Source organism: Manacus candei, unplaced genomic scaffold, assembly GCF_025592945.1.
Source record: "Manacus candei isolate 608988 ecotype Guabito, Panama unplaced genomic scaffold, ASM2559294v1 h1tg000078l, whole genome shotgun sequence".
Classification (NCBI taxonomy): Eukaryota; Metazoa; Chordata; class Aves; order Passeriformes; family Pipridae; genus Manacus; species Manacus candei.
Genome location: NW_026138126.1, coordinates 3,272,673 through 3,286,505, shown reverse-complemented (window position 1 = coordinate 3,286,505; position 13,833 = coordinate 3,272,673). Strand labels below are relative to the sequence as shown.

Below are 13,833 nucleotides of genomic sequence, written 5' to 3'. Positions count from 1 at the left end.
CCCGCCCCGCCCCGCCCCGCACGGCCCCGCCGCGCACGCTCCCGGCGGGGGCGCGCACCGCGCGTGCGCGGGAGGGGGGGGGGGGAATTGGGGGGCGGGCGCACGCGCAGTGGGGGAGAGAGGCGGTGTGGGGCTGAGGGGAGGAGACGGGGGGAAACGGGGCAGTGAGGAGAGAAGGGGGAGACGGGGCGGAGGGGAGGCCGTGGGGGGAGAGGGGGTATGTGGGAAAAGGGGCTCTGGGGCAGAGGGGAGGTCCTGGAGGGAGCGTGGGGCGTTGGGGGAGTTAGGGGAACCGGGGGAAGCCGGAGGAGAGGGGAGGTCGTGAGGGGAACGGGGCGGTGCTGGGGGTGCGGGGGGAGAGGGGCTCTGGGGAGAGGGCGCGGCTGAGGGGACAAGATGGGGGGCACCGAGGGAGCGGGGGGAGTGAGGAGAGAGCGAGGAGATGGGGGAGAGGGGAGGTCGTGGGGGGAGCAGGACGGTGCGGGGGAAGAGGGGTCCGTGGGGGAGAGGGGCTCTGGGGCAGAGGGGGTAGCAGGGGGGACCGGGGCGGTGCTGCGGAAGATGCGGAGGGCTCTTGTGGAGAGGGAGGCGCGGGGCGAGCTGTGGAGAGCGAGGGGCGCCGGGGGTGGGGAGAGGGGCGAGTTGGGGGAGCGGGGGCTGCCAGGAGAGAGGGGGACTTCGTGGGGAGCGGGGGGGAAACGGGGATGTGGGAGCAGGAACGGGAGCAGGGCGGCAACCACAGACGAGCCCCGCAGCCCCCGGCCGTGGCCCCAGAGGGACCGAGTAGGGTGCGGAGAGAGAGTCTGGGGAATAAATCCCGGGAATAAATCCCGGGAATAAACCGCCTTTCCTTGGCCGGGACACGCCGCGGAACGTGCGGGCGCGCAGGAGGGTGTCCCTGGGCTGAAGGCGTGAGGGGTGTCCTGCACCCCTGAGCAAGCCACCAGCCCGGCATTTAAACTCCTCAGATGGTCCTAGAGCAGCTCAATGGTCTAAACTCCTCAAATGCTCCAAGACCAGCTCAAAATGAACTATCCCTTTATTTTAAACCATCTGCTCAGGAGCTGAATGACAACTTTTATTCTCCTGGGGCCGCAGCATGCTCTGGAGCCACAGGGTCTGTCCAGAGTGATAAAATTCTTTGCATTCTTTCACCAGTGGAGCTCCATCATCCCCTGTTCCCTGTGTCCAGAGTGTTGCTTGGAAAACACTGTCAGTTCTGCAGAGAAACACCGTTTTTCCAAGTAAGAATAAACCCCTGCCCAAGCCCAAAGCTCGGTGCTGAGCTCAGGGGCCTCCAGTGGGTCACACACACACAGGGAAAGCCACTTCCACCCTTCCCTTTACACTGCAGGGGACGCTTGGCTTAGTGAATAATAGGGAGAAAATGTTTTCCAAGAACTAAATAAAGCACTGGATTGTGTTTGGACACTACTGGGTTTTTTTGCTCATTCAAAAGAACCAGAAAAAGGTTAAAATATACAGAAATTACAGACGAGGAACATGTTTAAATTTAGCCAAGGATTGTTAGTATTTCTGGACAGCTCAGACCACACTTGAAGGGTTCTGTCCACACATTTTTCTACTTTCACTACAGCCAGACATCTTCCCTCAAACACTCTTTCCCTGTCATGTTTCATTAATGTGAAAACTTCAGTTAATACAAGAGGGTGACTCCAGTAAAATGCTGCAGGTGCCCAACACTTGCTAACTGACTGCATCCAGATAAAATTCAAAATATTCCCTGAAACCTGAGCCTCAGAATCGTTTAAATGAGGCCTCATTCTCCACAGCAGCTAAAGAAACTGAAGCTGAGGAAGCCCCACTAATAGTTTAGTTTGATTTAAAAGATACTCAGCACTGCTCAGAGAGGCCAACTTACTATAAATAGAAATAAATATATAAAAATAATAAAAATAAAAATAACACAAGAATCCAGACACTATTACAAGACTAGTTACAATTTCTCAAAACACACCAATACAGAATTGTTTCCTCAGTAAGAGAATGAACACAGCACCAAGTATATATATTTTACTCTTAAATAGAACAGCTTTATTCAACCAAATCCAAGATTATTTCAAAACTATCCCTTAAACTCGGCTTAGAGAATTATTTTTGCCATTCTTCCCCTTCAAAATCCCTTATGTATTGCTTAGAAAACAAAATTATATTATTTTTAAAAGTTTTGGGGTGTTTCTTTTGGAAAAACAGCAGGAAGGTGAGAATCTCTCTCTTTTTTTTATTTTAATATTCCTTTTCTCCAACAAAACTAATGGAATAGTGAGAGGTTACAAGAACTCTTTGCTCAGCTTTATATAAAACTGAGACCCAAGGAGTGTGACTTGCACATAACCTGGACAGGGGTGACATGAGCTGACACAGCCCAGGATGGGTCTGGAAACGCAGAGGTTTAAGACTGGGAACTGCAGTCACACTCCAGCTCTCCCCTGCACCTCACTCTGAGCTTAGAAAAACAGAAGTCCTCTCTATTTCAGTGAAGTTTGAGATAATTTGACTGTGAATGTTGTGGCTCAAAGCCCCGGCAGTGAGTGACCAGCACACGATGGGCTGGGGGGGACAAGCCACGAGCCCAGGGCTGCAGTTTGAAAGCATTGGAATCTTTAAGAAAAGTTTGTTCCCAGCCAAAAGTCTCTTCCGAGGTAACAGACGTGTTTGTGTGTGACTTTCAAGATCCAAATAACCTGGGGGATGCAACAGAAAAAAAGTACATGAGAAGTGGGTTACAACAGTGCACAGTCACACCAGTGCAAGGCTGATTCTGCTTGACTAATTGATGGGTTTCCACCCCCCAAAAAATGAAAAATATGCCAGAATTTAGACCCAAATGCTGACCCAAAGGATGTTTTATCTGACAACCCCCAATAAGCAACATAACGTGTGGCTGAATGACTCATATGCTGGCACAGAAGGTTTTGATGCACTGCAGGTGCCCACACAGCAAAAAACCTGAGGCCAACCCATACTTGAAAATTGAAATAAGCCAGTGAAATCAATAAGAATTATGGAAAAATCGAGTGGGGGAGAAAGAGATGTGAAAAGAAATGTACGTGCAAGAAAAATCCCAATATATGACTTCCTATAACCAAATGACACGTTACTTACACAATCATGCAGAACATCATGAAGATATTCCACAAGGCAATGAAGATTCGAAAATACCTGAGACTCAGCAAGAACTCTCTGATATTGTCACCTAGAAATCAAGAGAAGAAACCTTTGATGTGAAAAACACCTGACAATACACTGAAAAGTCACATTTTCAGTGCTGCCTGAAAAGCACAAGCAACTCTGACAAAAAAAAAACCAACAATCAAAAACACACCAAAAAGTTCAGATCACAAAACGCTGAAACTTGAAGGTTTAGGTGAATGATGGATGCTTTGTTCAGTGGCAAAATAACCACTAAATGATAAAAAGGGTTCTCAATAAATGTAAAAAGGGAAGACCAGCCTCGTTGTAGGTCACAGCCTTCCTGTGATTTTTAAAGCAGCAAACAGAGGGAGCAGCACAAGTGTATCTACATGGAAATGGCAACCAGGTGGTGAGCAGAGTGTTACTTCTGTAGTACAGGCACCTACAGGCAAAAATGCTGAAAGAAATGTGCTTTTTATTTGGGTATTTCTTCTCAAATCCCCTGTTTGGGGATCACGGGGGGGGGGGGTTGTCACACCTGTATGTAAAATGGCACAGAGGAACATTTTCAGGTTGAAAATCACTAAAATGGTTATTCCAGCCAGAGAGCAAATCCCATCCAACAAAACCAGCGGGGGAATTGTGGTTTGGCCAAGGGTTTCCTTTGGAAAAGCCCGTTCCCCTGTGTGTTCAGGCAGCCCCGGCCCCGCTCCCGTGTCCCCTCGGTTACCGGTCGTGGGTTCCCTCGGCTCCTCTCCGAATCCCTCCGTGTCCTTCCTCCTCCTGCGGTACAAGGGGGGCCGTGTGAGGCAGGGGAACCCCTTCCCAGCAAACCTCCCTCCCCGCCCGCCCTCCCCGTGTTCGCTCACAGCCTGAAGTTGAGCACAGCACCGGCGTTCACCAGCAGCGTCCTGTGGGAGACAGGGACAGGGATGGGGAGGGGGACAGGAATGGGAACGGGGACGGGGGTGGGGAGATGGGGAGACGGAGAAGGGGGGACGGGAGGGTGGATGGGAGAGGGGGTCGGGGATGGAAACAAGACGGGGATGGGGAGATGGTGACGGGGATGGGGAGATGGAGGCAGGGATGGGGGGATGGAGGCAGGGATGGGGGGATGGTGACAGGGATGAGGAGATGGGAAGGTGGGACGGGGAAGAGGGATGGGGAAGGGGAGAGGTGGAGAAGGGATAGGGAAGGGGAATGGAGAGAGGGACGGGGAAGGGGAATGGGTAAGTGACCGAGAAGGTGGACGGGGAAGAGGGATGGGGAAGGGGGACGGGAGAGCGGACGGGGAAGGGGAGAGGGAAGGGGGAAACGGGACAGGGGATGGAGACGGAGACGGGAAAGGGAAAGAGAAGACGGGGAAGGGGCCGGGGTCATGGTCAGGCACGTCCGGGCCGGGCAGACCCGGCCGAGCCGCCCCCGCTCCCCGTCCCCGGTACCCGCAGAGCAGCAGGTCCCCGATCATGGCTGCGGCGGCTCCGCTGGCGGAATTCCGGGGCAGCGGGAGGGGAAAGGGAAGGGGCGGGCGCTGCTCGGCACCGGCGGCGCCTGCGCTGCCCGGGGCGGCTCCGCGCCCGAGGAGCGAACCGGGCACAGATCCCGCGGCCCCGGCCCCGGGCAGCGAGTGGGGCCTGGCGAGGAGCCGTGACCGGGCCCGGCCGCCATGGAGCTGTCGGACGCGCTGCCCCTCGGGGAGCTGGCGGCCGCCTTCGCCTCCCTGCCCGTCTTCCCTCTCTTCGACACCGCCTATTTCATCGTCTCCGTCCTCTACCTCAAGTACGAGCCCGGTGAGTGCGGCCCTTGGCCCGGGGGACACGGGGGGGACGCGCTGTGCCCGCGCAGACCCCGCGTTCTGCGGGCCCCGTTCCCCCCTGCCCGCTCTCCCCTCACGGGCGCTCGGGGTGTCGCGTTGTCGCGGCCTCGGACACCTGTGTCTAAATATAAAGCGGGACATCCCCCCGCCACCCCCCGCCGACCCGTGACTCGTGATTGTCGGAAAACAATCTCGCGTTTTGTTTACGGTTGGATTCCGAGCGCCTCGAGGTGTTTTAAGTTCGGTCGCTTCTCTGCTGCTGCTACCCCGGGACTGAGCGTTGCAGCCCCTGGGCTTGAATATTTTTCTGGCAGTGCCTTCCTCGTATTTATATACGAAAAGGCTGTAAGGAAAACCTTGGAATTTTCCCACCCTCTGGACCGTGCCCTGATCTGTTCTCAGGCTCCACAACTGACCTTGCTTTGTCTGTTCCCTCGGGCTTATCTTGCCCGGATCGATAGATCTGCGCCTTGGCTTTCGCTTTCTGCCTTGTCACAGTCCGGCTGCACCTCACTCTGTTCCAAAGGCCACTTTCTCTGAGTATTTTTGATGCCGTGAGCACTCCTCGTGCTCTGTTCTGAGCAGTTGAGCTGTAATTGCCCAGCAACTGAGGTGAAAAAAAAAACAACCCCACGCTTGGGTACGATTTTCAAGCCCCCCCCCTTGTGTGGTCTCTTGTGCTGCACAATCCACGCTCTGTTCTAGTTAAACTCCCTGTAAACAAGTTGCTGGGTTTTCCAAGGCCTGATCGCTTCCAGCTGTCTTCCAGCATTAAGTCCTGAAGGGAACAGTTAACAGGCAGCTCTCACAAAAATAGCCTTTTAAATGTATGCAAGCTCAGGAATCCGCTGGGGCTGGATAAGGCTGGGGTGTGCTTTTCCCTGGATTCCTGCAGTGCTCCATCCCACAGCTCCCGAAGATCAGTGTTGGGACAGAACCGTCCTGTTTCCTCCTTGGAGACAGCAGGGCCTCGTGGAGCCAAAGAAAAACACGTGTTACTAAATTTAAGCCTCAAGCTAAACCACAGGTTCCTATAGAACCAGTTTCATGTCTCGGCTGTTGCAGCTGTCTCGCTGTTTTCAGCTGGTTCAAATGTCCTGGGGATAGAAGAGCCTGAGCTCTCACAGCTTTGGCACTTACTGCTGTTTAAGATGGGCCAGGTAGCTGCCTTGACACAACATCTGATCATTCTCTCTCTTGATTGCCTGTTCCTGGCTCACTGAACAGAGTTTTGTCTCTGAAATGCTGCACAAAGGACTTTGGAGCTGTTTAAGGCGATGAAACAATCTCACAGGATTGATGTTATTGGGAGATTTCCCTGAAGGAGTACAGAGGTGGATGAAAATGGCTACAGGAATTTAAAAAAGGTTGTGGGAGGAGACCACAATGTATTAACAAATAGTAACACTCTTTTAATATCTCATTGTGTTTTCAAAGGGTATTCCCAGCCTAGCACAGGAGTGGGGAAGAATCCTCAAAACATCTTCTTTCAAATAAAGATTAAGAATTCCTATTCTATTTTTACAGGTTATCTTATGAATGAAAGAGCTGAACAGATTGTTCATGAATTCTAGAGGGCACCTAGGTTGAAGCGATGAAGAGAATGGTACTAGTATGCATTTTATTTTTAGACTGTAAAAAGACATTGATTTTGAGGGAAGAAATGTTCTTTCTGGTTGCAGGAAGTAGCAGCACATAAAGGAGAGAAACTCTCAGTTCATAAACTTCTGATGAATGTGAAACCTTCAGGGGGGGCCTGCAGGGGGGGCCTTCACATTTACCATTTCTTGGCAATCTCTGCTACTTGCTTGGGCTTCACAGAACACACACTTTGGCATCTTGTTTTACAAGCACTTTTCTTTGACTTACTTTGTGGGAGAACACGCCCCTCAAGCCTCTTTCTTAGCGGGTCTTGAAGCTTCTGCTTATTTGCTGGACTCATCTTCTCACTGAAGGTCGGACCGGACGATCTCAAGGGTTGGACTTGATCTTGAAGGTCCTTTCCAACCCAGCTGATTCTCTAATTCTATGATCTTGATGGTCTCTTCCAACCTGGATGACTCTGTGATTTCCAACTTGCTTCCCAGGAGCCGTGGAGATGTCCCGGAAGAGCCCTTTTGCCTCCTGGCTCTGCGCGATGCTCCACTGCTTCGGGAGCTACATCCTGGCTGCTCTGCTGCTTGGAGAGGCACCCCTTGGGTACTTCAGCAACAACTCCAGTGTCATCCTGGCCACGGCAGTTTGGTGAGTCCCTTCCCCTTCCCCCTGTGAACAGCCCTCCCTCCCCCAGAACAGGGAGATGTTCTGTTTGTGATCCTGCTTGGATTAACTGGGGTCAGGGGAGGTGGGGTGAGGTAGACTTTGAGTCTTTTGCGTTCCTGGCTCCAGCTCCCAGTTTCCCTGCCCAGTTGCCTAATGCTGTGATTATCTGGGCTGGGGCCAGGCCAAGGGCTGGGCACTTCTATTCATAGCAGCTGCTGCTGAGCCAGGGCCAAACCACAGCTGATACTCCATAGAGAGGAGTGGCCCTCCCTGAAGATTTGGGGGCATTTTATTCATTGTGATAGTGAAATGTGCACAAATTAACCTTTGATTTCCTCAGGGTGCACGGCTTATGTGTGCCTTTGCATGCCAGAATGAACATTGTTAGGAAACATGAGTGAAATGTTCACACACAGAAGCCTTGGGGTGAATCCCTCAGCTACCAGGTTTTCTGTGCTTAAGAAAATAAAAAGAAAGATATTCTTTCAGGCAATCTTCTGCAAAAGAGGATATCTGTTCTCTGTCTGTACTATAATTTCAGTATATGTAGCTTCTGATGCCTCTGGACCATACAAGATGTAAAATTTGAAAAGATTCTGAGTTAAAATGGTTGGTTTTTTATTCAAAACAGAATAGTACCAGTAGTGGGAGTTCCCTGAATCCATTTAATATCAACTCAATTAATTGTTGCTGTAGAGAGGCTTTGTTCCACACTGGTTTCCTATAGAATCAGCTATGAAATAAATAATTTTTCTTTTTTCACAGAACCAGCTATGAAATTCAGAATCTTTCTTTCCTTTTTTATAGAATCAGTTATGTAATTCAGAATCGTTCTTTCTTTTTTTATACAATCAGCTATGAAATTAAGAATATTTCTTCCTTTTTTGTAGAATCAACCAGGAAATTAAGAATTTTTTTTTATTTTTTTTTATTTTTTTACAATCAGCTGGGAAATTAAGAATCTTTGATTCCGTTTTTTTATAGAATCAACTATGAAATTAAGAATATTTTTTCCTTTTTTCTAGAATCAGCCATGAAATTAAGAATCTTTCCTTCCTTTTTTTTTTTTTTACGATCATCTGGGAAATTAAGAATCTTTGATTCTTTTTTTTTATAGAATCAGCTATGAAATTAAGAATATTTTTTTCCTTTTTTATAGAATCAGCTATGAAATTAAGAATATTTTTTCCTTTTTTATAGAATCAGCTATGAAATTAAGATAATTTTTTTCCTTTTTTATAGAATCAGCTATGAAATTAAGATAATTTTTTTCCTTTTTTATAGAATCAGCTATGAAATTAAGAATATTTTTCCTTTTTTATAGAATCAGCTATGAAATTAAGAATATTTTTTCCTTTTTTATAGAATCAGCTATGAAATTAAGATCATTTTTTTCTTTTTTTATAGAATCCGCTGGGAAATTAAGAACATTTTTTTCTTTTTTTATAGAATCAGCTGGGAAATTAAGAACATTTTTTTCCTTTTTTATAGAATCAGCTATGAAATTAAGAATATTTTTTCCTTTTTTATAGAATCAGCTATGAAATTAAGAATATTTTTTCCTTTTCATAGAATCCGCTGGGAAATTAAGATCATTTTTTTCTTTTTTTATAGGATCAGCTGGGAAGTTAAGAACATTTTTTTCCTTTTTTATAGAATCAGCTGGGAAATTAAGAACACTTTTCCTTTTTTTATAGAATCAGCTGGGAAATTAAGAATGTTTTTTCTTTCTTCCCCTTCACTCCCACCTGACATAACTCAGGCTGATGCCACACTGCTCCTCCCTGCACGTCCCAGATCGGGACAAACCAACAGCTCCTTGAACTCTTGGTGTTTTTTCCGCAGGTATTTGATATTCTTCTGCCCCATGAACCTCTTCTACAAGTGTGTGAGCTTCCTGCCCGTGAAGCTCGTCTTCGTGGCCATGAAGGAGGTGGTCCGAGTGCGCAAGATCGCGGCCGGGGTGCACCACGCTCACCACCTCTACCACCACGGGTGGTTCGTCATGATGGCCACGGGCTGGGTCAAAGGTGACACGGGAGAGAGCCCAGAGGCAGCAGGGAGGGATCCAAACTCCTGGGCAGGGCTGGGAGAGGCTGGGAGGGAAGCTCAGAGCGAGCAGCAGGCTGGACGTGCTCGGCTGGGTCACTCGGGCTGCCCACAGTGCATTTATTGCTGCTCGCAGAGCTGAGTCATCATCCAGCTTCCAGGGGGGCATGAAGGGCTGGAGTCATTTAGGAATTCTCCATTCCTTCTCCTGTGTTCTACTTGTCAGTGTTGAAACAGCCCAGGCAGTTTTCTTTTAGCTTTTATTTGGAGCAAGCACTTGAGCATCAGCTGATGGAAGAGGGAAATGCCCTTTCCCTGCATCAGGAAACACTTCTGGAGATTCCAGAAAGCATTTGCCCTGCTCTGTTGTTTTAGGCTAACTTTTAAATTTGGGGAGAGTGTCATGAACCCTTTGCCCCCCTGGGTTGTCCTTCTCCCTTGAGGATCCAGAGCAGACAGCAGAGCTCTCTGGTGTGGCAGTTCCAGCTGTTTGACAGGTTTTCCTGTGTCACAGGTTCTGGTGTGGCATTGATGTCTAACTTTGAGCAACTGCTGCGTGGGGTCTGGAAGCCAGAAACAAATGAAATTCTTCACATGTCCTTGTAAGTAGGCAATTCTTGGTCAGAGCAAGGGGGAAATGTAAAGAACCATTCAGGGCTGGATGCAAACCTCCCAGAAAACCTTCCTTCTTTCTCCTTTAGCCCTACAAAGGCCAGTCTGTATGGCACAGTCCTCTTCACCCTGCAGCAGACTCACTGGCTCCCCATCTCTGAAGCCAACCTCATCTTCTTTTTCACCATGTTCATGATTGTTTGCAAGGTAAGGTCACAGCAGGTTTGATGCTGCAAATTACAGAACCAGAGAATGGGTACAGACCTAAACTTGAGGGTATTCCTGAGCCACTTACAGGCTGTACATCCCAGGAGGAATCTGCTTGGGGCATTCAAGGCTAAATTCTCCATCATACAGGTGGGGCTGTAAAATATCCTCGTGTTTCTTGGTTTGACTATTTCAGTTCACTCTTGAAGATGATACAGTCTTCCAAGAGAGAAGGCAGTGGTAAACAACCCACAGTCTGATGACAGAAATCAAATGGGAAAACACTCTTATGTAGTTTGTTGGGTTTTGTTTGTTTGCAGTTTTTTCCCTTTTCCCTCTCACCATCTCCAGGTGAAATTAAGGTAGTTTCAGTTCTTTACATCAGTTTGTATGTGTACATGCAGAAAATACTGTGAACAGTCTGCACTTTATCTTCACAGTCTGTGGAGTGTAACTTTTAGAAGGTGCCTAAAGATGCAGGCAGGTAGGTCACAGCCCTGGCTGTACATCCCTGGAAGGGTCTGCTCAGGGCATTCGAGGCTAAATTGTCCATAATACAGGCAGGGGGATAGAAGACCCTTGTGCCTCGAGTCATGGAGCAGTGGGGACTTTAGCTGGGGTCAGTGGAATGTCCCAGCTGGTCAGTATTCCCTGGCTGGGGTGGGTGATCTTTAACCCCCAGGTTTTCCCTGGTGCCTGGCAGGTTTTCATGACGGCCACTCACTCGCACGCCTCCCCCTTCGCTCCGCTGGAAAACCTCGTCTGCCCCGTGCTCTTTGGCTCTGCCTCCAGTGGGCACCCAGGCCACCACCACGACCACCACGGGGCCTCCCATGAGGTTTCCCACCCGCCTCCTCCTCCTCCTGCAAAGTCGAAAGAGGAGCTCAATGAAGGCACAAGGAAAAGGAAGGCGAAAAAAGCTGAATAAAAAAGCAACGACGCAGAAAACAGGCCAAGAAAATCCTTCTGGAGCTGAGTCTCAAAGCCACCCGTGACTTCCTTTGTGCTCCAGTCGTTCTCCCTCAGGCTCCAGAGGAGAGGTGGAAGCCAGGACACTGCCAGGCGGGTTCCTGAATTTCAGTTTTGCTCTCTGTGCTTGCTGCTTGGTCTCTGCCTCTCTAGTCTGATCATACATTCAGGGATTTGTAGGTTTTGTGCCAGGGTGATAAAGTGGGTGCCAGTTCCCAAGCTGTCAGCAATTTTGATGCAGCATTTTCAATTGATGTAAAAATATTCTCACTGTGTTTGTTTATGAATGGAGGGAATGGTTTGTGCTCCTGCAACTCATAAGTTCCTTTGAGTTTTCATTGACCTTTCTGGTGTCTGCCAAAACAACAAACTGTTAAGACACAGTCAGTGTGGAAATCAGATTTAATACTTGAGGAAATTAAATGGTCTCTTATGAGCCTGATCTGATTTTTCCTTGCTCCCACATGTGCCATATCTCCAAGTAATGTGACATTTTAAATGCAATGAGGACTTTGCCTGAGCCAAACTCTGTTCCTCTCACCTCAGTTCCCTCTGATTCTAATGGACAGTCACTTGCTTAAAGTCTGTGTTTGCAAGAGCTCTGAAGCTGTGAAGTGCTCCCAGTGCCATGTGTTGGTACTGTCACTACCCTAAACTGTGTGTCCCACTTCAAACCTGATCCTATTTAACCAGGGGAGAAGCATGGTCTGGTTTGTTTGTAATCCTGTGGGATACAAGAAGAGTGTGTGTGTGTAAGTATTTATTACTATTTATTTATAATTGCCAGGGCACCTCAATCATGGACCTGAATCTGGCTTTTTTAATGTTGCATCTTTATATAGAGGGTTGGAACTTCTAATTCGGGTCTTAAGCCCACAGCCACGTGCTGGTTTGTTCTTGTAGCAGTGATCCTAAAGGGCAGCCTGGACACTCCCTGGATGCAGGAAGGAATGTTTCCTACATCCTTGAATTAAGATAGAAAGGCTGAAGCAGTGGATTTCACACCAGCTCATTAAAACTTCTTTAAAGGACTGATTAAAAACACACCAGCTGAAAATACTGATTGCCCCTTGTAGGTCCCTTTGGGCCAAACCACTGGTCTGTGAATGCAGCTTGTGCCCAGTGAGTGGAGAATCAATGCCTTGCATGGCTCAGGAGGAGTCTGTCAGCTCATTCATGTTCTGCTTAGTGAATACTGGCTTTTACAGTAGTTTTAAGGTGTTCTTATAACTGATTTTGTCCTTAAAAGTGGCATAATCCAAGGGCTGGAATCACCATGGTGAGGATGGCACACGTGGGGATGAAGCACTGGGCTCCCAGTTGAGCAGCATTTCCCATCCCCAGCACTGATGTTGCTGCTGGCACCTCCCAACTGGGAATAGAAACAGGAGGATTTAAGGAAAGTGGGGTTTTGTTTGTGTGTGTGTGTGTGCCTGTTCACAATTGCAACTGATGGTTAATTAAAAATAAATATATATATATACACAATCAGAGGAAAGCCAGTCTGGAAGGACAAATGGTTTGTGGGTTTGGGGTTTGACAGTGCCTTAATTTTGTGAGTCCCCCTCCCCTGCAGTAGAAAACAGGAATTCTGCCTGACAGCTCCACTGGCTGGCTCTGCAGATGCTGCTCTACTGAAACCTGCTGTACCACAAGCATGCACGAGACACTAAATGTTTTATGAGATGTCTGAGCCAAGGGGAATTATGTTTTATAGAAGCCATCAACAAATAAAAATTGTGAAGTGACTCTGATTGTCCGGTGGCACTCGAGGAAATCCGTGTGTTTCTTTTTTCCCTCCCCAGCCCCAGGAGCCAAACAGAAGCTCCTTGAGCTACTTTGAGTCTCCTTGACCCGATGACAGAATCATTCTGAAGAGAGAGATCAGACTTTATGTCCTGCAGCTGTGCCTGAGCATGTTATAAATGGAAATAACATGGGAAAAGGTGTTTGTAGTGTTGCCTCAAACCAGACTTGCTGAGATTTCAGGGAAAGAAATAAGGAAACTGATTCCTTTGGCATTTGTACCTGCTGTCTATCTTTCCTTTGGTCATTATAAGAGGGAGGAGAGCACTCACCTGGGACTGCTAAATATACACACACATATACAGACCCCTCCCCCATTCCAGCATATTTATATGGAGTTTCAGTATTTAAAACTGAAAAAATCAAAATGCTCTGCATGAATGTGAATATTTAGTGTGGCTCCTGTTGACTGCTGCTCTGCTCTCTAAGTGCAGAGACTCTCTAAGAGTCCTTGCCCTTCAGAGTCTTTTGGACTGAGTCAGATCACAGCTTCCAACCACGAGAAATATTCCAAGGGACGTTAAAATTTGAGCTCTGAACACCTTCAGAGTACCCAACAGGAATGGGGGGAGTATTGAGAAGATAAGTGCCATAAAGAGGAGTCACAAGGTCCATTTAGTGAAGCCTTTCCTGGTGAGGGAGATGGGACCTGGCTGGAATTTCCCTGGCTCAGCACTGGCAGTCGGGTACAATTCCAGACAGGAGCAGAGATGGACCTTCCAATAACCACAGGGACACAGGGCTGCTCCTGCACTTCTGGGAAGTCCCACTGGACCTGTACACACATTTTCTCCTTTGGGACTCTGCTCCAAACAGCCTGAAAATAGAGCTGGGCATTTCCTAGAGAGATGAAGTAACTTGTTTCCAGGCCACAGAGATGGAGGTGATGAGGAAAACAAGACAGTCAATCGACCTGGTGCACTAAATGAGGATCTGCAAAAGGTCATTTGTTTTCT

The 13,833-nt window shown here is 48.3% G+C and overlaps 1 protein-coding gene across 1 annotated transcript; it reads left to right on the top strand.

Annotated features, from left to right (window-relative positions):
• The first annotated feature begins 4,695 nt into the window (after positions 1-4,695).
• Positions 4,696-12,838, top strand: TMEM38A (transmembrane protein 38A). The gene is made up of 6 exons (XM_051810433.1): positions 4,696-4,946; positions 7,060-7,216; positions 9,080-9,264; positions 9,798-9,885; positions 9,985-10,102; positions 10,806-12,838. Exons 1-6 carry the CDS (start codon positions 4,823-4,825, stop codon positions 11,028-11,030), a joined length of 897 nt encoding a protein of 298 aa, XP_051666393.1. The 5' UTR covers positions 4,696-4,822; the 3' UTR covers positions 11,031-12,838.
• Positions 12,839-13,833: the final 995 nt, after the last annotated feature.

Bases quoted from the DNA above. Each gene is read 5' to 3' on its own strand.
- TMEM38A (XM_051810433.1), top strand. From the start codon at position 4,823: ATGGAGCTGTCGGACGCGCTGCCCCTCGGGGAGCTGGCGGCCGCCTTC. The intron at 7,217-9,079 runs GTGAGTCCCTTC...TTTTTTCCGCAG, and splicing joins ATCCTGGCCACGGCAGTTTG to GTATTTGATATTCTTCTGCC. The intron at 9,265-9,797 runs GTGACACGGGAG...CCTGTGTCACAG, and splicing joins GGCCACGGGCTGGGTCAAAG to GTTCTGGTGTGGCATTGATG.